The 24,159-nt window shown below is 40.8% G+C and overlaps 1 protein-coding gene across 7 annotated transcripts in view; it reads right to left on the bottom strand.

Annotated features, from left to right (window-relative positions):
• The window catches only part of robo1 (roundabout, axon guidance receptor, homolog 1 (Drosophila)), a 366,932-nt gene that overhangs the window by 176,041 nt on the left and 166,732 nt on the right, over positions 1 to 24,159 (bottom strand). For 6 of the 7 annotated variants that reach the window (XM_058080084.2, XM_058080085.2, XM_058080086.2 and 3 more), the window contains one exon: positions 12,502 to 12,591. The exons of the other annotated variant lie outside the window; for it this stretch is intronic. In XM_058080084.2, the coding sequence (XP_057936067.2) occupies positions 12,502 to 12,591 (90 nt within the window). The remainder of the gene's footprint in view (positions 1 to 12,501; positions 12,592 to 24,159) is intronic. 7 annotated transcript variants of the gene reach the window in all.

Below are 24,159 nucleotides of genomic sequence, written 5' to 3'. Positions count from 1 at the left end.
AATGACACCAAATGTGTTTTTCTGCAGGGAATGCCCCCCAAGGGTGAGCCTAAGAAGGGGGACGTCCATGCAGTACAAAGGCGAACGAGGCGATAAACAGGCTGTTGCTTTTCCGCTTGCCTGCACACGCTCAATCCCTCTTTTTTAGCCCACTGTCTTTTAAACGGGCCTCACATTAGCATCTGTTTAGCGTCAGCCCCAGACATGGCCCGTGGAGGGTGTTACTTAAAAAAAGCTATCACATAACATTCTGGCAGTCACACTTTGGATTATTTACATCAATAAACCTGCAGGACATTGCTGGATTTACACTGAATATCTGCACCGTGCTTTCCGCAAGCTGTAGTTTATTATGGAGTAAAAGTACACCAGGGCTTTTTGGATTACTATTAACAAGCCAATGTCCTACTTGGACGACTTTCCTCCTCATTATTACGTGACCTCACTCTTGGTCTGACAGATGAAACAAAAGCATTGTGTTAAATCGAGTCAGTAAGTATGGCCAGTGTGAAGATAAGCTGCAGCACAAATGCAAAAATAATGATTCCTGTCCGACGGAAAACACAATTACAACTTTCAGTAGGAAATCGAGTCACTGATGCGAAGCAGCACAGTTTTAAGCAAGCAGAGTAAAGCTGAGTTCTAATTCCAAACTGTCCCTAAGCCTTTATTCTTCACTTCTGTTTTGTTGCTTCAAGGCGGATTTGTTGTAAGGTGGAGGGGAATGGGTGAAGGAAGTACTAGCTAGCTCTCCTAATTGGCTTTTTTCCGGGGAATTACATTAAATGATGTCAATCAGAGAGAACTGTCAAGAAGATGAACATTTGCTAACTGTTGTGTTAAAGCCACATTAAGGAACAACAACATGATAGGTTAAATGGTGACTCCAAATGTGAGTGTGAATGGTTGTTTGTTTAAACGTGCCCAGTCCAGGGTGTACCCCGCCTCTTGCCCCAAGACAGCTGGGGTACGCTCCAGCATGCCTGTGACCCTTGTGAGAATAAGCGGTACAAAAAATGGATGGATGGATGGATGGATGAGATTATATATGCAGCAGTGTTGTTTATTAATAGTGTAATTAATAGTGTAATAATTTAATAGTGTATATAAAGTGTTCGTTAGTAGATCGTTAGTCAGTTGCCTTTAAGATACTGAATATGCCAATCCTGCCCTTTGGTTATTTATCGTGTTATGACAGCTAACGTGCTAAATCCTATCCAATCTACTTCATTTATAGAGTACATTTTATAAACAGAGTTTCCAAAGTGCTGCACTGACTAGTCAAATAAAAAGTCAAAATAAAATACAATAAATAATGATACAAATTGAATTTAATCCAAAACTAAAAGATCATAATAATAAGAAATAAAATAGTAAAATAGATATTAAAATATTAAAAACAATAAGCAAAGCAATAAAAGTAAAAATAAAACCAATTAAAATAAAAAGAAAGAACTAAAAGACACAGGACCATACGACTCACTCAGAGTTAAAAGCCAGAGAATAAAAGTGGGTTTTAAAACTTTTTTACTTTGGAGGGGAGAGAGTTCCATAGCTTGGGGCCAACCACAGAAAAGGCTTGGTCTCCCCTGGTCTTAAGTCTCGTCTTGGGCACCACAAGTTGGAGCTGGCCCTCGGACCTCAGTGACCACGCTGGAGAGTAAATTTGGATGAGGTCCGAGATGTATTTGGGGGCCAGCCGATTCAACGCCTTAAAAACAAACAATAAAATCTTAAAATCAATCCTAAAGCGAACAGGCAACCAATGCGGGGAGGTCAGAATTGGGGTGATGTGCTCCCCCTTTTTGGTTCCTGTTAAAAGTCGTGCCGCAGAGTTCTGGACTAACTGTAAGCGGGAGAGAGACTTTTGACTAATTCCAGAGTAAAGTGCATTGCAGTAGTCCACACGTGATGAAATAAAAGCGTGCATGATTTGCTCAAAATGTCGCAAAGATAAAAAAAGATTTAATTTTAGATAGAAATGCTAACAGAACCATGACATGAATCTTGCCTATTAGAAGCACTGTTTGACATTTTCAAAGTTCATACAAGCACACCGTTTTGAACACAAATGTTAGCACCGTAGCTAGCACAACAGGTGACCTGGCTGGTCCACCATCATTAAAGACCACTAAAGTAGGTGATCCAGAGAACGAGGTGGCAAAATTAATATTCATATTCTCTTTACCACAATCCAGTGGGCAGTGAAAGGTATTTTTAAGCGGCTAGTCTTAAATTCATATTTTTACATTATGTAGCTTTAAAATTGATTGGAATGAAAATGAGTCATATTTGACCGAGGTGCATTCATTCAATCATTTTCAATGCCGCTTATCCTCACTAGTGTTGCAGGCGTGCTGGTGCCTATCCCTGCTGTCTTGGGTCTTGGTACTCCCTGGACTGGTGGCCAGCCAATCACAGGGCACATATAGACAAACAACCATTCACACTCACATTCATACTTATGGAAAATTTGGAGGAAACCCACACATGCACGGGGATATAATCAAATCCAGGTCTTCACGATCTCCTGACTGTGTGGCCTACGTGCTAACCACTCGCCCACCGTGCGGCTAATGGAAAGTTACAACTTAAAAAAAACCTTCTAGACAAGTTTAATTCTCCTGTAGCCAACCCTTTGACGGGACCACAGGGCAGGCATCAGAGGCCGACCCACCCTTGCGTGCGGGAAAGGAAGCAATGACGCTCCAAGCATTCGCCGCCGGCATTGGTCCCTCAGAAATAAAATGCCTCTTCTCTATTTCTTCCTCTCTGTCTGTCTGCATGCAGCTGCCAAAACAAACTGGCGCTGCGATGGGCGTAATAAATATGAGCGATGGGATATCTGCTGGCGCTGACCTCACACCACGCGACCCAGTCGGGGGGGAGCAGGTGCTGTTCAGATTTACGACCCCGGCAACCCCCCGTTTACCACCTCCTACCGCCATCTGATGATATACATTGGTGACTGTGCACGGCCCTCCTGCCTCCTGTCGCTCGGGCCCTGGAACTCATATTGGCCTGAGCCTCAGCGGTAATACGACAAGTCTTGAATCCGATCACACCTATTAACAGCCAGCGTGATGTTACACACCCCATCAAGTGCTTATTGGAGCGCAGAGCGACTTTAAGAGGCAAAGAAGACGTCACTTTGGCTGCTCCATCAAATACTGTAAATGTCCTTTAAAACTATAAGAGATCTTTAATGGGGATTACAATGTTTTTAAAAGGCACTAAGGGCTTCAACGTGGACGTGATAGATTAGAACGGAGCGGCTCGAGGGCCATTTGCAGCTCATTCTGAAAATATAATTCAACAAGAAAACAAAAAATATACAAATTTGCAGTAATTTTACAAGCATAAAGTAGAAAAACTGTGATTGGCTGGGGACCAGTCCAGGGTGTACCCCGCCTCTCAGCCAAAACCAGCTGGTATAGGCTCTAGCATACCCCTGCAACCTAAATGCGGATAAGCAGCATAGAAAATGAATGGATGGATAAAGTAGAAAATGTAAATAAATCTGAATTTTACAAGGATATCATAATATTATGAGGAAAAATAGCATTATTTGAGTAACATAATGTTGAAATATAACAAAAATCATGCCAACATCTTTGCTGACACAGCTACTGTACGTAAAACATGAAACAACAAAAGGGTTCATGGCAAAACATCAAGGGGGAAGCCATTGCTGTGTAAAAACAACACTAGTGCACGTTTGAAGTTTGCTTAAAAAAGCATGTGAAAATTCCACAGCACTAGTGGCAAAATATTCTGTGGACAGATGAAACCAAAGTTGAATTGTCTGGGAGGAACATGTGTGGAGGAAAAATGGCACAGCACTCCAACATCAGAACCCACTATGTGGGGGGACCATCATTGTATGGGTGTGCCTCAGGGCCTGGAGGGCTTGCTATCATCAATGACAATTAACAATTAATTAGCAAGTTCATCAAGACATTTTGCAGAAGAACTTCTGCAAAATGCCATCCGTCCAACAGTTGAAGCTCAATAGAGGATGGGTGCTGCAACAGAAAATGATCCAAAACACAGAAGCATATAAACAACATAATAGCTTCATAAGAAGAAAGCCCAGTGATGTCTTACATGACCTTTTTTTCAGTAATGACTAATCTAACGCGTTAATATTTCAAAACAAATAATCTGATTTAAGTTACTTATCCACAGTCACTCTGTGTTACCATTGTCTGAATAACGGTAGTAAGGATGGCCGTATTCAGTTGGCCATTGAAGGTATTTGCTCAATTTTGCTAGCTAAAGATAAAAGCAACACATAGTCTCACAAATACAGACAAAAGATACTTATACCCACACAAAAAAAAGGGACTAACGTGACAACTGACAATTAAGGTGGAAACATCGAGTATGCATATGACAGCTTGCTTTTCAAAAAAGGAAAAGCAGAATGTTCCAGACACCTAGATGCCCCTGCAAAGGAAAAAAGATGCCTTGATGCCCCGCAGAAACACCATGAAAGCGGTTCAAGCAAAGGCAGTGGCAAAAGCTGATTGGTCCAGGACTACAGCCTCTTACACAATCTTGAGTGTATAAAGGGAAAGGAAGGGTGCTTTTTTGCAGCTGCGCTGTCATAAGACACGCTTACTTGTAGGCTTACAGGGACTGCAGATAAGCCCGGACGTCTGTGTTAGGTATTGTTGTCAGGGATAAACGATCTGGTTCTCATTTTTATGATTTGGTCCTTTAAGATTCCCTTATCCTCTATTGGAAACCCACTTAGAGTCCTCAGGGGGAGGATTTCTACAACATTTATTTTCAAAAACTACATAATGGCACATACTGTCCTGCCGACAGACCTACGTAGCTACCCATTTCAACACACAGCGGTACTTCCTTAGAACTCTCGTTCTACTCCCTTTTCTTCCCAAGTCCCGCTCCAACCCAAACCCTGAATCCGACTGCCCTCCAGTGTCCACACACCAAACAGCAGCTTGGACAAATTTGCTCAATTTTGCTAGCTAAAGATAAAAGCAAACACACAGTCTCACAAATACAGACAAAAGATACTTACACACGCACCCACACAAAAAAAGGGACTAACGTGACAACTGACAGTTAAGGTGGAAACATCGAGTACGCATATGACAGCTTGCTTTGCAACAAAGGAAAAGCAGAATGTTCCAGACGCCTTGATGCCCCTGCAAAGGAAAAGATGAGCCTTGATGCCCCGCAGAAACACCATGAAAGCGGTTCAAGCAAAGGCAGTGGCAAAAGCTCCAGGACTCCGGCCTCTTACACAATCTTGAGTGTATAAAAGGCCGGGCAGGGAAAGAAAGGGTGCTTTTTTGCAGCTGCTCTGTAATAAGACCCGCTTACTTGTAGGCTTACAGGTACTGCAGATAAGCCCGGACGTCTGTATTAGGTATTGTTGTCAGGGATAAACAATCTGGTACTCATTTTTATGATTTGGCTCTTTAAGATTCCCTTATCCTCTATTCGAAACCCACTTAGAGTCCTCAGGGGGAGGATTTCTACACCATTTATTTTCAAAAACAACATAATGGCACATACTGTCCTGCCGGCAGACCTACGTAGCTACCCATGTCAACACACAGTAGAACTTCCTTAAAACTCTCGTTCTACCCCCTTTTCTTCCAAAGGCCCACTCCAACCCGAACCCTGAATCCGACTGCCCTCCAGTGTCCACACACCAAACAGCAGCTTGGACAACACACCCAATGCTACAGCAGAGCGGGCGAGGCCACATCGACAGCTTGTATTCGAGAACGCCCATAAAAGGAAGTCCGGCTCACTGTGACATCACAGGGAGCAGGTGTAGGAAAAAATTCAGAGCCACCCCTTACTTCTTTCAGGGCTCACGTCCAAAAATGCAAACCTCAGAATCTGAAACTTTGGCATGGTTTAACACAATAATACTGTATAACTTCTTCGCCTATTGGTTTAACACAATAATACTGTATAACTTCTTCGCCTATGTGCATATGTTGGTATAGAAAAGATCTAAGTGGCCCTTGCATCCTTTCATTTTTCAGTATGTTGCCCTCGCTGGAAAAAGTGTGGACAGCCCCTTAATTACAACCACTTTGATACCAAACACAAGCTAAAAGTTAAAGCTGTGTAGTCAAACTCCCCCTGAGGATGTCCAATTTCCAACATTTAAATAGAATCCTCCTCTAAGGCCGCAAAAAACATCACAGCTAAAACTACCACCATCAACCAACAAAGGATTATGAACCCAGAGCTGTTGCGTTATTATATATTTTTATGATTATTTGCAGAATTTCTTCCGGAAGGAGCAGCCTCGTCTAAAAATAACAATGTGAGAGAAGATGAAGAATATTTACATGACATTATGTCTGTGTTTTACACTTGCATGACCATGGGAAATATCGGATTCTTGGGTAGCTGAGGGGAAAGGAAGGTCCATCCATCCATTTTCTAGCGTTTATCGTCACAAGGGTTGCGAGCATGCTGGAGCCTATCTCAGCTGTCTTCGGGCGAGAGGCGGGGTACACCCTGGACTGGTGGCCAGCCAATCACAGGGCACTTGAAAGTAAGGTGACCTAGCATTAGGATCCTATTAGTCAGAGACAAAACCTGCCCGTGAATCGAACCAGCTCACACACAATTTTGGAGCATTGACACTGGCTGATAAAATATTCCACTCAAGTCCCCCACCTCCTACCTCTTACCCCTTGACTACATTACTGCTCTCGGTACCCTGAGACTGCTAATAGACCCATTTCCTGGCAAGCGGCTAAGCTAAGCCGTGTGGATCTGGGAGATGAAAATGAGATCGGATGGGGAACAAGAATGCCTTCTCCCGGCGTGGCCTGGTTGCTTTCGGTATCGTTGCCAAGACAGACAATGAGGGAATAACGTGTGAGAGTGCAGCTTGTACTGTGCTAAGACGGAAGACAGCCCCAGTGGGTGTTACGGAGATGTAGCACTAACTGATTCAGTGGACCAGCGACCCAGAAGGGATTGTGTCCAACCTTCCAGGCTTTAACCCTCCTCTTGTGTTAGGGTCGGCACCGACCCGTTTTACATTCATTCGTTCATTTTCTACCGCTTATCCTCACGATGGTCGCGGGGGTGGTGGAGCCTATCCCAGCTGTCTACACCCTGGACTGCTCGCCAGCCAATCACAGGGCACATATAGACAAACAACCATTCACACTCACATTCATACCTATGGACAATTTGGAGTGGCCAATTAACCTAGCATGTTTTTGGAATGTGGGAGGAAACCGGAATACCCGGAGAAAATCCACACAGAGATGGCCGAGGGTGGAATTGAACCCTGGTCTCCTAGCTGTGAGGTCTGCGCGCTAACCACTTGACCTGTTTTACATTTTAATGCATAAAAAGAATCACATAACATTTGTTTATTGCATCAAGACTTTTTGACTTTGTCAGGAAACTCTATTTCAACAAAATAAAACCAAAAAAAATAATTTTTACTAAATTTTAAAATGGTCTGGTTCAAATTATGACTACTGTATTGTTAGGGTCGGTTTGGACCCGGTTATAATAATATGACTATAAAGCAATATTTTGAGCCAAAACTGAAATCATAACAGTACAATTAGCCAACACAATGACAACCAGCTCCTCTTCTCATCATGTAAGCTTCAGGGGATTCTCATTTTGACCAGTTTTCCAGTATACCAGTATATCCAGTATAAAAATGTCCAGACATGTGAGGTGAATTCACTCATTTGACTGGCTGATTTCACATTTACAATTTGGATCATGGAAAGAATGGCAAGAAGTACAGTGAACCAAGATCTGGACCAAATTTTTGGTGACAATGAGGGCGAGGACAGACCAGCAAAACCATTGAGATGAGCAGGAGGACAACTTGGAGTATGATCCAGAAGACACAGATGATGCGAGTCAGATGAAGAGGTTGAATAACCTTCAATTTATTAATATGATTCTTTTGAGGTTCATTTTACCATTTTTGGAAATTGAAATCGAGGGGTATAGTGCCAAAAAAAGGCCTACATGCCCACACCAACAGTATTAAAACCAACATTTTCAGGATGAGGAAGCCTAAGAAGGTAACCAAGAGACTTATTGTTTTTAGTGTATTTTATAGCTGATTTAATACATGGGTCAAAACCGACCCATAATTAACATAAGAGATGATACCAGAAAGCTAAAACAAGTGGAAGTGTAAGAACGTATATCCATCTTTTGTGCAGCATCGACCACAGCTGTAAATTTGATGATTGTGCTTTTGTTCAGTAATATTATCACTGTAGTTCATATAGCTGTACCAGGGATATGACACACTGCAGATATTATAAATAGAAAGAGTTAGTTTAGTTTAAATGATAGTTTTCCTGATATCACTTAATGATGTATCAGTGCAGTGGACAGTGGCATGAACTCATGTCTAATCCCGCCATTTTTAATCCCATCAGTGCATGAAAATGAAACAGAATCGATCTAGCCCAGTCAGTGAATTGGAAATGAGTCTAACGTGTCCTAATACTTTGTGTCTGCTTGACTTTAGCAAACGCAGCACCGCCTTGGAGCGTGACTCCTCGCTCGGGAACGCCATAGCATAATCTTGACAGCTGCCACTTTTAGCTCGGCTGGGAACGGGGCGCCGCTGACAAACATTAGCGGGACTCTCAGTGAGGTCGTCTTGCTGTGTTTGGTGGTGACACTGGCGACCTTCACTGAGAGTCAATCTGCAAACACTTTAGATTACAGCCAACAATGTAATCATAGTCTTAACCGCACGTCATACAGTATAACAAGAGCGGTTTGTCTTTGTCGTCTCACCCCTGCGTGACCTTTGAGATCACTTACTTGAATCATTTGCAGCAAGGCGCTAAGGCTGTAACTGGACCTTCTTGGCTCTGGTATTAAACTGCAACCAGCTGGCACAGAAGTGGGCACCAATGAGGAACTCACCTGGGATTAATCCAGCGCTCTTCCGCTTTTATAAGGAGCACAGAGTGTGCCGACCCCAACTTTGCAACACTTTAAAAGTGCTTTTATTGGCCCCTCAAGACTTGACGCTGCGCCAGATCCAAATTGTTTCCCGATATCAAGGCGCTTTGCAGCGAGCACGGCATTCATAATGAATGAGGGTGACCGGTGTGAAGGCGGCGGATGAGAGAGAGCGGCATTATGAAACGTTGCACTAACACTGACACACATGAAGGAGACAGCTTTTTGCTTTCTCCAGATGAGCGTGACTTCATAGAGAATATTTATGACGCTGCCACCTCTGCAAACCACACAAGACACAAAGACGCTTCATTTGTCCGGGAATGAGGAGATCGGGAATGAAAACAAAAGTTCAGTCCCGCTTGTTTAAAACTTGGGGATGTCCATCTACAAGCACATGCACTTCATCCTCAGCATCATCCAAAGAAAAAACATTCACCGATAGACCTCTGAGGTCATGTGCATAACCCTGGTTGTTTAACTAACTTGTTCCATAAGGTCAGAAGAAAAATAAGCCAAAATGTATATTATGTATATCCAATTAATCCCATTCCATTAAATTTCACTTCCATAGCAATGCTCCAATCGGCCACGGAGCATTATCTTTTTTTTTTTTTAAAAAGCACGTGATTGGCAGTCACCGAAAAATAACTTTCAACGGCGATCACGAGCTGATCACCTGGGGTTCGTACTACGTGCACTTTAGTGTCGTTCCTTCACACGGCACAGGCATGCCAAAACAGAACTTACCAGCCAACACATGACATTACCAATAATTAACTATTCCTGTTATGGGACTCCTGGCCAATAGTGACGTGAAATAGTGAAATAAAGTGAAACAAAGTGAAACACACATAATATATAGAGTTAATTAGAATTAAGGTGATCTGTATCGATTTCACTCATTGACTCTTTGATGATTGGTAATGATAATGGCAATGGTTTAATTTCATTTGAACATGCATCAGATTACAATTGAGTGCATCCCATAATCAGTTCCCAGTTCCACATGTCCAAAAGGAGTAGGAAGAAGCAAAGCTTATTAAAACCTACCCCTCCATCTGGTACTTTTACAATCAGTAACTGTTACATTTGTTCACTTCCTGCTTTCCTAATATAGTTTAAGGTTTATTTTTTATTATTTTTTATTTTTATTTACTTTTTAATTTTTTAATTTTTTAATTTTTTGTCACGTACCAAAGTATGAGGTGATATGAGCATCCAATGCCATAATGGGTACCATAGTAAGTGTCAATATAGTGATATATATAGCACATCATGGCTGGTTCAAGACTCTTCATCCTTGTATTTAGCAAACATCAACTGCTTGTATTGTTTCTTGAATTGGCTCATCGTTGTGCATTGTTTGATTTCCTTACTCAATCCATTCCATAGTTTGATTCCACATACTGAAATGCTATGCTAACGCTAACGTAGTCCTAGCATAGAAGTGTTTCAAATGTACTTCTTCCCTGAGATCATATTTCTCCTCTCTTGATTTTAGAAATAAGGAGTTAGTATGTTCTCTGTAGGCGGCATTATGAATTATCCTTACTGACCTTTTTTGCAGTACATTTAACCAGTGAAGATTGCTTTTATAGTTATTAGCCCATATTTCCACACAATAAGTAAAATATGGTAGAACCAGAGAGCAATAAAGAGTGTGGAATGATATTGTAGTGATGTTGTATTGGATGACATTTTTAGCTAATTGGTTATTTTTAGCCTTATGCATTATTTTAGCTGTTTGAAGATGAACTATATCAGCAAGTTAAAGTATTTGTGACAAATAAGGAGTTAGTATCCCCCCTCCTTCGCCACCCCGGTCATCTGGCCAGCACACCGTCATCAATTAGGCCTTCTTATGCCATGCAGCCTGGCAAGCCCCTGTCAGATTGTCCTACTGCTTTCCCTGCATAGTTCATGCCTTCGGTTACCGGCGTGTTTTGATGTGCCGTGTTTTTTCCCTCCACTGTGAGCGCCTTTTGTTATCATTAAATATTCGTTTTACCATCGTCGCCTTCGTCTATCTAACAATCTGACCAAACATGGACCCTGCGGAGACGTGCCCATTGAAGCTTGCCCTTCACAAACAAGCCCGGCGGATAGAGCGACAATCAGACCAATTCAGTATACTAGGTTCCAGCATCCAAGGAATGTTTGAGTGCCAGACCTCTCGCATGCAAGCTTTGGAAACACAACTCCATAGCTTGCTGACCTTCCTCCAAGAAGGCCTCACCACACCTTTCACCCTCAGCGATACCTCCACTGCTACGGATCCAGGACCTGGAGGCAATGTCTGCCGTCGCCACCCCTCCGTTTGGTCCACTCATCTCCCCTGGATTGTGTACGCCCATAAAACCCTCGTTTGCTCGGCCACAGGTACATATGTCTCCTTTCAAGAATGCATATGGTTTCTAACCCCCCTTGTTTCCTTCCCAAGAATCAGATGTCTCGGTGCCATCCATTCATCACCATCTGCGTCGGGCCCACCAGATCTGGTGGGCTACTCGCGCCGCCCTGGGACGTACCGCTGAGCGGAATAGGATGCTGGCAAACCGGCACAGAATCCCGGCCCCTGACTATCGCCCAGGCCAAGAGGTAGGGCTTTCAGCATGTGCTCTAAGACTTGCTGGTGTCTCCAGAAAGCTGGCGCAGAGGTTTGTGGGCCCCTACAAGATCGACGCCATCATCAATATATGAGTACACACTGCTTAATTTGCCTCATATGTCAACTTGTAATTAGTTAACTAGTTCATGTCATGTTATGGAAAGAACATGTCTTTTCTGATAGGCAGGTTTTCATAGAAATAAACAATTCAATAACATTCACCTTTCACATTCAGATTTCACAATTCAAATCAGTTTGTCCAAAAATATATTAATTAATAAATCATATCATTTCTCGGTTGAATACAGCTTATTATTAGTCAAAGATTATTTTGCAGAAATTAAGCATTTTCAAGCATAAAGAAGTGAAGTACAGAGAAGTAAAATACCAACATAAGGCATTCAGAAGACGTATTGAAATGTTGGTACTTTGTGTTCCACACCGGTCACTAGCTGTCAGTGATGTTACATTAATGTTTGACACACAATCAGCAAACGTATTTCACACCAGGTACAATTAATCATAATAACAATAGAGCCAAAGGCTTAAAACTAAACTCATGGCATCACTTCCTGTCCACCACCCACTCATCTCCCCATGCAAGGGCACAATTTTATTTTCATCTTAAATGGCTTATTTTATGTTATTTTATCTACACACTATATTGGGTAGTGCTATATTCCATTCATAAAAAAATGAATCCTACTTCCAGTTGGTGGAAACAATGAAGCACAATAAATGTGGGACTACCGTATTGACAAAAAATAGTCTTAATTAGCTTCACTTTACAAGGTGGTGTCAGAAAGAAAAAGTGAATTTTAGTATTGGTTTATGTTTATTGACTATGTGATAACTCAGGTATCCACATGTGTAGTTCGAGCACATTAGTAGCAATGGTGTCAAAGCAGCAGCATCAGTACCTGTGTAGCCCAAAGAGTTGTCATCCTCGTGCTCAGTGGTAGGAGCCGCCGTGAGACCCTCTCCGACCCCGTCCTGTGCCACTCCCGTCTCTGTCAACAATAACACCACAGGGACTGAGAACCAGGACGCCCTCACGCCGCTTCTAGTCTGGTGATGGAGGCCGAGAGCAAACACACAAAAAAGAGCCGGCCTCCATCTTTGGAACCTCTCCATGATACTAAAGAAACTCCAAAATATAAACCAATCAGGATGGGAGAGGAATAAAAAGACGGTGGATGATGATGTGTCTCAGCAGGAGGTTGTTCCTCTGTTGTTCCTCTGCTGCTTAAACTCTAAGTGAGTGTGAAAACGGTCCTCTCCAAGTGTATCAATCGCTACCCCAATGGGAGCACATGGGCAGGCCATGGAGGGGGTCAAAGGGGGGGTGACACACAACATGATTGACAACGCCACACATGCAAATACAAAGATGCGGCGTTAATTGCTAATCATCTCCGACTTTTGTGCCGTCTTCACGGTGACAGGCCGCTTGAGGGCAGGACAAAGGGGGGGGGGGGGGGGGGGGGAGGGGGTAAAGGAGGGTGTACATGGCTCATGAGTGGGATAAATCACACAGCCGTGCTCCATCTCTTTTGTGGTCTGAGACGTGGGTTAATTTGGATGAGGTAAGCCAACCTTAATCAGAGACGGACCATCCACTCACGCCCCCCCCCCCCCCACCCGGATCTGTCGGAAGTATTTGTCCTCTCAATGAGATCTGGCATCACTTCTAATAAACAGCAGGCGGCCAGACGGGAGGTACTTCACTGGAGGGTGCTTGAGATCAGCAGGGTGTGACCACACGGGCCACTCTTCATTTTGCATGCCACCGCCCACCATTGCCTGCCCCTCCCCCCAAAAAGGACAAACTTTGCATGCACAGCACAATACCTCGTTACAATAGATGCACCGTGATAAAGTGTTTATTAGCACTTTTAAACCAGCTACTTATTGTTTATTAAATATACTTACACCACATTTCAGTGTGAGCTATCTTGGTAAAGGCTTTATAAATTGTTTATAAACAGTTATACACATTTTTTTCCACAATGAGAGCGACCTCACGACTTGGTAAGTTTATGTCTACTACAAGTCTATGGTAGGACTTTACATAAGTGTATACAAACAAGCGTATACAAACAGGCATAAATAGGTTAATAACAGTGTAATAAACTCTTTGTGAATATTTATAAGCAGTTACAACTAAGTTTGCATGTTTTTTTAATGATATGAGTGTGATGTCACTACGATTTACATTAAGGGTAGTAAAAGTATATAAAAAGTGGGGTATAGGCTTACAGGTATAAATAAGTTAACAATAGCCACGTATACATGGACACAAATATTCCAATTCCAAGAATGTAACCTTTGTATACACCTCATTCCGAAAGAAAAGTGCCAATCCGAATGAATATATAATGGGATTCACAGGGGTGGAATATTCCTTTCCCCAATCCGATTGAGGAATCTTGTACCCGCTCAAACGGAAAGTTGTCAGACTGCGTTCTTCTTCGTGGTGTTTTTCTTCTTCTGTTGTTTATTGGCGGTTGGCAAGCAGCTTTGGTGTGCATTAGCGCCATCTGTGGAACAGAATCTAAACCCTTCTATACGCCATTCACAAGTCCACTTTTATTAAAAAAGAAAATACATATCTATATAAAACATGTGCTGAGCTTAATTATAAAATATTAGCAAGATTGAACTTTATCTTTTCCTGTTCCCGGGTGTGTTCTTTCAGCGAATGCTGAGATATGACGTAACACGCAGCTCCAGATGTTCTTTGATTTAAAAAAATGGAGGCCAGCAATCGGCACTGGACTGCTGCGGAAAGTTTGTTTTTGATTCAAACTAAATTTCAAGACTGGACGAAGGAAAAACTGGCAATACGGAGTTATTCCAACAAGTGAAAGAAAAACTCGAGGAAGTCGGTATCATGTGATGTTGGTGTTTACGTTTTACTGGGCATGCCCTATTGACTATTCTGGTTGATTATAGCGGCGCATGTAGACACGCGATTGGAATATTCATTTTCATGTATACCATTGCTTTCGGAAAAGTCATTCGGAAAGATTCCTTTCGGAAAGAGAAAAACTCCTCATGTAAACGTGGCTATTGTCAAGTTACTTTTGCACTTTAAGGACTATCCGTTACATGTTGACACCACCACAAAAACAGTGACATTTGAGCACAGAGTTGTGGGGGGTTACTGAGCAGTTTTTTTATATCATTTGATAATTCCCAATAGGTGTGGGTTCACTATTTATCAAGTTGAAGTTGTACTGCTGTTCTGCTCTATTGAAGACCTTACTCATTATTTGGTATGTTATGAAGTATAACTATTAAGGTGGTACTTGGCAAGCACTTTGTTGATCTTATATAATGACTTCCTAAGGCTAAATAAATACTTCAAAATGATTTAAAAACTAATTGATATCCCATAATAAACACTTAATGAAGTACATTCTGGGACGTGGCATATTAGGCCATTAAGGACCCAAAAGCACACACAGTAGACGTTCTAAACGCTAATGACTTCATGCGGTGCCAACTTGTCATCAGGCAGTTCTGTGACTTGTTTTCCCACAGACGGCAACACACGTACACTTACAGGAGAGCAAAAATAACCACACAAAGCTCACACACGAGAGCGAGCGTGACAGACACACAAACACACACACAACAGTAATGGGCGCTGTCTGACTCTTAAGAACCCCAAGACACCATTGTGTTCACACTTGTCACTTGTTCACAACCCAAAATAGATCAGGACTTAATCACCGATGCTGATCAAAGCAGCTCTTTCTAGGCCACAATGAAGTATATTACAAATATATCAAACTATTTTGTGCTGATAAGATGATACTTTACTCAGTTGCCATGGAGATGGCCCTCATTTGATCACAAAATGACACATATTCAGTTTCATAGCGTCTTTATTACTGTGCTTAAATGGATACCTGCATGGACTTGAGTCATATTTTACCTAAATACATTGCTTATACTGTTCTCTTCTTATTTATAAAGACTTTTATAAAGCAGTTTTCCCCTGAAAGTCAAAGGTGAAAATGTCATTTATGCAGCCTGCCAGGTTTTGGAATGACTGGATGCTCATGGAATGTGCTTGTCTGCCTCTGTGTGTGTGTGCGTGTGTGTTAAATGTACTACCCATCAGCCCACGACAAATACGTAAATCCTCAAAGCTGCACTGTGACTCATCAGTGAGCGCATGTTTTTGATGCCACTGCGGTCGAATAAAAAGTTCACATGTCAAAATGAAGAAATATGAGCAAATGCACGTCGTGATGTATTTTCTCAGAGGGCATCTTGGAGCAACCATGTAGTATTGAGGGAGAAAAAGTGCGTGACATTTCCAGGGCAAATTGTGTCATTTGGCGGGAGGCAATAGTATTTGGACTAAAAGTGGCCGTTCTACCTAAAAAAAGTGAAAATATGGACGACGCGGGACTATACTTTGCAGCTATGACAGCTTCAACACTTCTTGGAAGATGTTCTACACAATGTTGGAGTGTGCCGCTGGGATTTTTTCCCCCCCATTCATCATTAGTGATGCATAAAAAAGAGCGCTTTGTCATTATGGCAACGAGTCATTTCAGAGAAATCACCACAAAGGTTTGAAAAAAACAAAAGAAAAGGCTTTAGAAGTGATATATAGGGATGATTAAAAAGCAGATGCTTGCACAGAAAAGCTGGAAATCAGATCATGTCAGTCGTTTGTAGGGGAAGGATAAAAGCCGGGTTTGAGTCCGAGCACAGACGTAGCTGGACACAACAACCTATACACCTAACCTAAATACTATAGTGGAGCAATCCAATCTTTATAGGATCTTTAGCCTTGATGATGCTCACAACAGTGAAAGAGCTCATGTTGGTCGGCATGTAAACATTTTCTGAGCAATGTCTAATTTCTCACTGCCATGGTGATGACTTTCCTTTTGTATCATCGTGGGGTGAAATGTCATGAAAAGAACAAAAGTTGTTCGTCTACCTACGTATTTCTCTAGTACTAGTACACTTTTTGTATTGTATTATTCATCATGCATGGGAATACTGTAAGCACCAATTGTGAAAAGAAATTCATTCAAGATTTTTTTTGTCCCTGAAGGTATTTGGTCAATTTTGCTAGCTAAAGATGAAAGCAAATACAAACACATAGTCTCACAAATACAGACAAAAGATACTTATACACGCACCCACACAAAAAGGACTAACGTGACAACTGACTAAGGTGGAAACATCGGGTACGCATATGACAGCTTGCTTTGCAACAAGACTCCAGCCTCTTACACAATCTTGAGTGTATAAAAGGCCGTGCAGGGAAAGGAAGGGTGCTTTTTTGCAGCTCCGCTTACTTGTAGGCATACAGGTACTGCAGATAAGCCCGGACGTCTCTATTAGGTATTGTTGTCAGGAATAAACGATCTGGTTCGATGATTTGGTTCTTTAAGATCCCCTTATCCTTTATTCGAAACCCACTTAGAGTACTCAGGGGGAGGATTTCTCAATTTACTTGGGGGCCACTGAAGCTCGGGTCTGGGTGAGACTGGGCCACATCAGGTTTTCCAAAAAAAACAAAAAAACAAACGCATTTATTAATTAACATTTATTAAAAACAAAAAAATTTAAAAAACTTTGCCTTTGTTCCTATTTTCTACAATAAAAGCTCTGATAAAACATTCCACTGTTCTCAAATATCTTACTTTTTTTTTTTCTACACAAAATAAGACGAAAAATAAATTAACAAATCAAGAATAAAGAAAATCAATCAGTAATAAATAAATAAATATAATAATAATAAAACGGCAAATAATAAAAACTTAAGAAACCACATATAGTTGGTGGGTAGACAAATTCTTTTTTTCAGATTAAAATGAACAAAGCATTATTAGAGCCCTGTAGACATGACAAAACACGACTATAGTCACATTTATACTCTTTTTATTTACAACATATTGTGCAACTGCAGGGTCTTGAGACACATGCTAACTCGCAAACTGGAGAGCTAGCGACCTAAACGGTAGCCTTCAAGTTATTTCCTTTAAACTTAAATAGCCAAAAACTTACCACTTCCACACGGATAGGGAGGATAACTATTAACAGTTATTTAACCTTTAACATGAACATTAATCAAACGTAATAATTTTTTCTGGGTACATGATACCATACAGCATCCATATCAAACTTGCGCGGGCCGCACTAACATTAAACTTTCATATCAAGGTGGGGGCCTCAAACTAGTGTCCTGTGGGCCACATTTGGCCCGCGGGCCGCGTGTTTGAGACGCCTGCCTTAGGCCCATGTGCCAAAGTTTGGTGAAAATTGCCGAAAATGTCTTTTCTTGTACTTTACCTGTTGCTTAACCTGCATACTAGCCAATGTTGTCTTTTTTGTTCTGGCTCCTATGGTTTCTTGATCTGCCCCCACTTAAAATATTACTAATGGATGTTGCTGCTTTTTGTTCTGGAATCGCTCCTAGTCTGAAAAAGACTAGGAGTGGATGTTGCTGCTGATGTCTTTTTTGTTCTTGGGTCTATTCTTTTCTTGATCCGTCCCCTCTGAAAAAAGTACAAGTGGATGTTGTGGTTGCTGTTGTCTTTGTTTTGTTGTGGCTTTGATTTTGTTCTTGTTGTTGTTTGTTGTATTTTTTCTTGATCTGTCCCCTCTTAAAAGTAGTACTAATGGATGCTGTTGCTGCTGATGTTTTTTTGTTGTTGTTGTGGGCTCTATTCTGTTCTTGATCTGTCCCCCCTGGATGTTGTGGTAGTTGTATTTGTTTTGTTCTGGCTTTGAGTTTTTTTCGTGATCTGTCCCCTCTTAAAAAGATTACTTATTGATGATGTTGTTGCTAAGATTACTTATTGATGATGTTGTTGCTATTGCCCCCCCCTGTCTGTTTTTGTAGGTCCTCTCTTCAGCCAAGTGATTTTCTCCCTCTTCCCTCTCTGTCCATCCCCCCTTAAATGGCAATACAAATGAATTCTTTCACAAAACAGTGCTATACTGCAAGCTATACTGGTCATTGTGCAAACTGCCATATTTAACAGATGCCAGCCAGTGTGGCAAAGCGGATGTAAGTTGGTAAACCTTACTCCCTGACACCTGAAGACATCAAGTCAGCAGTCTGGACTTTTAGCTCAATGACTCACGCTCTGGACTCTCATTCTGTGGACCTTGGTTTGAGACCGGGGTGGAATGCGGGACTGGCTGATTACACACAGACCAGCAATGCCCACTAGGCTGTTTGAATGACAAATTAGGGGCTTACGGCAGGATGTTTGTCAAATAAAAATGGCAGCAGTCTATAGCAGATCAATAACGGCATCCCAACACAGGACGTCTGTGAGAACACAACATCCCATAAAGATGAATTTATCTTTTTTGTTTATTTTAAAGCAGAAAACCACAACACTGCTTTCAGTCCCCTTACAAAGAAAAAGGCCAAAAGAGTGTGCCAAAAATGTAGTCTTTTGATCTTGGTGAGAAAAAGAGCCACAAAGTAAGTGAAGAAGGAATGCGAGCGCCATTGCTGGACTGGAAGCGGTGGGACGAGCCGCCTTGCTGCCTCTGGCGTTGTGGGGATAGCGGTGTCATGCTAAACCAAAGACAAATGAGGTGTCAGAAAGTGAGCGGAGATGAAATTGATTAGGTTGCCGAGTGAAAAAAAAAGAGAAATGACAGAAAATGCCTCGGGAAAGTTAAGAAAAATTCTTAAGGATGAAGGCAGAATGGAGATTTCCTGCGTGACTACTTGCTGTCTGACTGTGCTGACAGGTTAAGCCATTTTTTCAAACAACCAAAAGACTTTAGAGACACAGTCAAACTGCGACTCGAGGCTAAGACGAGCATGAGTAACACTGTACTATGCGAGCTCAAAAACTCTTCTCAAAACATCCTGTTATGAAATCAGCTCATTAAACTTGTTTCCACTTGATATGCTGACACGGCCATCCACGGTAGTTATAGGTCATAAAGCCATCAAAACATCCTTTTTTTCTACAATATTTCCCCTGTATGCCACGAAAACTACCTTATCTTTCCTCATAATATTACGACTTTATACTCATTTCATCTTGTAAATTTTCTTCTTGTAATTACAATTTTTGACTTTATTCATTATAACTTTTCTCAAAACCTAATATTTAAAAAAAATACAACTTTCTTCTGTTGGTTTTTCATAATATTATGACTCAAAAACACATCAATTCAAGAAACAATACAAGCAGTCCATGTTTGCTAAATACATTAAGAGTCTTGAACCAATCATGATGTGCTATATATATCACTATATTGACACTTACTATGGGACCCATTATGGTATTGGATGCTCCTTTCACCTACAAATTTGACAAATTTTTAATTTTTTTTTAGAAAATTTCAAAACAAAATTAAATAAAATAAAAATTAATAAAATAAAAATTAATTAAACACAATTTAATTAAATTAATGAAAAAACAAAACAAAAAAAACTAATGAGGAATTATAATTAATTAATTATAATGAGGAAAGCAAGAAGTGAACAAATGTAACAGTTAGTGATTGTAAAAGTACTAGATGGAGGGGTAGGATTTAATAAGCTTTGCTTCTTCCTACTCCTTTTGTGGAACTGGGAACTGATTTTGGGATGCACTCAATTGTAATCTAATGCATGTTCAAATGAAATAAAACCATTACCATCTTACTTTAATATTTCAACTTTATAACTTTTATTTCCTCATAAAAGCATGACCTGTTGGTGTTAGAAAATGACTGCGGATTGGACACCCCCGTTTGTGAACCAACTCTTCTACTCCTCAACCACTGCACATAAAGAATGAAAACCTCTCAAAATACACACCTGCACAGTGTTGCCGCTACTATTACTTTTCTGACAAATACAGTTTGACACTTGAAATTTGTCACAAAGCTCAAAGCACTTTATGCCTTTTATGGTGTCTAACCCCACCAAATTTGGTACACACCAAGAGAGGACTAACAATGTCAGTCATGTGTGTAAATTTGGAGCAAGATTGGTAGAAAAACATGGCCGCCATCAAGCAAAATGTACGGGCAGGACTTGTAATATCTGTTGTAAACTCACATTAGCTTCGCACCGTACCTGGCTATCGCAATAATCCGTATGTCTCTTTTTGATGCTGGAACACTCTGTTCAAGTTTGAGTTTGATCGGCGCTCGCCACACCGGCACTCGCCACAGCGTCTTACCAGAGCAATGCAAGTGGCACTTTTGCAACAATCTGGACTATTGGCTTTGATGATATCAGTGTTACATGGCGTGTTTGAGCTTGTTTTGCTTCCAATTGCTAGATGGCAGCTACGCTCCATTCATCCTTAATAAAACGGATTAAAGCAAAAGTCATGTAAACATGCTCTTTTGGAGTGGCAGCACATTTACTGCAAAACTTTATACGAAAAGAAGTCCTGTTTGATCATTTATGCAATGGTGATATAAATCAACTATTAATTTAAGAGGCTGCTTCAGCCTAATGAACAAAATCCCCCTTGATGATGATCTATTTAATGAAGTTGACAGCAAAACATCAGAATTCGATTTCGCTTAAGTCAAAACATCTGCTGAAATTCAACCTCAACTCTGGCCAAAAGACATTAGTCAACTACTGGTTTCATCTTTTATAAGCGATGGGTAATTAACACAAATGCGAATACACAAATAAATCACCTCTAAAATGCACTAAATATAATTTAGTTAGTGATTCTTCATCCCTGCATACGCACACTATATAAAATCATAGCAGTTTTGTTGATGTGGTGTCACATGAACAGCCAGAGGCACCGCGCAGCACAAAAAATGTGTGCTCTTTACACCACCTTTGCTCTTACGCTCACCCAACCTTCACAGCTCATCATGATCCCAATTCCATCTTTTCAGGTGCAGCGTATCGCCTTACCTAACCTTCAGCACATAAACATCCAACGCAAATGACTACCATGCAGTGTGTTTGATTTCTAAGAAGCGGCCACGGTCTCTTTTGCACGCATCGTAGCGCTCAAAATGCAGTTGTTCAACGTTTTATTGCGTTAATCCACTGCAGTCATGCGTTGCAGAGACGGAGGCCAGTGTTGCACATCTGGTGCTAATATGGCCGCGACGATGCCTTCATGTGGTGTGCATTATTTCTCTGCACTTTGATCCTGCGACACGGAGTACTCGGTTCAAAGTATTACAGTATTACAGAGGACACTTTAAAAGCATCTGTAAAGATTTGCAATGGCCTTTACAGTAATACGGGTCTATTTGCAGTAGTAATTCCTGATTAAGCCACTAGGACCAACACAGATGCCCCCCAAAAAACAAAAAGCAACAAAGTTCTATAAATGCACGGAACACACTTTGAATAGTAACAATCGCAGCGACGCCATCGGTACCACAACATGAGAGGCTAATCCGCTGATATGTTAAAAGTAAGTAGTGGGCATTATTCTGCTTATTACTTGCAGTGTAGCATCAGTATGTATATCATGAAAGCTGAAATACCTAGATCTAATTGTTACATATTAGTCATGAAAAGTCATGAAAAGGGCACCAAACCGTCAAAAACGGTGCCTAAAAAAAAAAAAGAGATGATATTGTGGAAGTAACATCTTGCACATATCATAATCTTGACAGGCGCCCAAAGTCTGGCGCTCTTTTAAAACTTTATGGCCGACCTTAACACACCAACAGCAGTGCTTACTCCCAACGCCATGCACACATTTCTCCGTCATTGTCCGCAACACAACACTTCCTGGCTATCCACCAATCACAGCCAAAGCAGCCAGGCGCATTCACAAACACCAGAATTGCAGGTGGGTTTTTTTTTGTTTGTTTTGCTTTTACTGTTGTAATTCTGACAATTTGTGGTGGACTTTATTTCATTATTTTATTTATAGTGTTGAAGTATTTACATGACTATTTTGTTCAAGTTGCATGTCATGCAATTCTGTAAAAATAAAAAAAGCATTATTTTTGGGATGGATATCAGATAATATGCAATATGACTTTCATTAGCAAGTTGAATGTGTTAACGTTGCATGTGTCCATGCTGGTCCACCAATATGACAGACCCTTATATTAGGGTAGCCATGGCAACCACAGAGACACCATTCACCTTCTCACTGCCCAGCGTAGTACCAACATGATACAGATACTATTTTAGTAAGGCACAGTGGCACTCATAGAAGTAAGATAAAATGTCAGGTTTCCTTGTTGATCTGCCAATGTTTTTGAGTCTATAATAACAGATCTACAATAATAGACGGATTGGTGGTCTATAATATGCATCAAATTTGAATGGGAAATTTTAAATTCATAATATCAATTTGGCTGCCATTCAATTTTTTTCCAATGAACATAAAAATGTCTTTTGCAAAGTTTTGAGGAAATCCATTGAGATTTAGAGGTGGCACCCCCACCTCACACATAAACTTTTGTAAAATTTCGGAAAATGTGCAATTTCTAGTCTCATTGCCAAAAAGTTGACCTGGAAATGTTGAGTACAATGAACTTGTATACAGCATGATTTTCTATAGGGTTATCAAAGGGGGCCCAGACCAAAGACCAAGCTGTGACTGCTAGTCTGAAAGGAACTAGTTGTTGAGGGCAGCATCTTAGGAGAGCTGGTGGGTTGTGCTGCACAGTGACTAAAATAATACATGGACAAGTGTATATCACATTATGTAGGACTACAGTACTACTCTCAATAAATATGAGCCATCAGTAATACTGTCTACTCTATATTACTGTTGTTGATGTTATGCTTAACTAGCTAACTGTCATTAGCAAACTGTAGCTAGCTAATGTTAGCTACAGTAGAGGCAATGAGTACTAAACAGTGACTAAAATAATACATGGACAAGTGTATATCAGATTATGTAGGACTACAGTACTACTCTCAATAAATATGAAGCATCAGTAATACTGTCTACTCTATATTACTGTTGTTGATGTTATGTTTGCTCAGTTATTAGCTAACTGTCATTAGTAAACTGTAGCTAGCTAATGTTAGCTACAGTAGAGGCAATGAGCACTAAACAGTGACTAAAATAATACATGGACAAGTGTATATCAGATTATGTAGGACTACAGTACTACTCTCAATAAATATGAGGCATCAGTAATACTGTCTACTCTATATTACTCTTGTTGTTATGCTTGCTCAGCTATTAGCTAACTGTCATTAGCAAACTGTAGCTGGCTAATGTTAGCTACCGTAGAGGCTATGAGCACTAAATACCTATAAATATGACTACAAATCATTCAAATTACAAAGACAAAACCACATATTTGATAGTAATATGTAATAGGAGTATAAATACCAACAAAACCATAAAGATCACCTTTGAGTTCTTGAGCTGCAGTCTTTGCTGACCTCAAATCTCCATGACGACCATTGAACTGTTCACCACTTTATTCCACAAAAACAGATGTATGGTGGCACCCCTAAATAATCATGTATTGGAAAAATATTTTGTATGTGTTGTTTCTACATATATTGGAACACTTTTAGTACCCAGACATATCAAAATTCAATAATTGTGTTTTTTGATGCGCCCTAATATACACCCAACCACAAAGACATTATTGTACGCATCACAAGCCAGTGC

Source organism: Doryrhamphus excisus, linkage group LG8 (genome assembly GCF_037039965.1).
Source record: "Doryrhamphus excisus strain RoL-2023G ecotype Guam linkage group LG8, RoL_Dexc_Guam_v1.1, whole genome shotgun sequence".
NCBI lineage: Eukaryota > Metazoa > Chordata > Actinopteri > Syngnathiformes > Syngnathidae > Doryrhamphus > Doryrhamphus excisus.
Note: the sequence above shows the minus strand (reverse complement) of the source record. Positions and strands in the feature narration are given on the sequence as shown.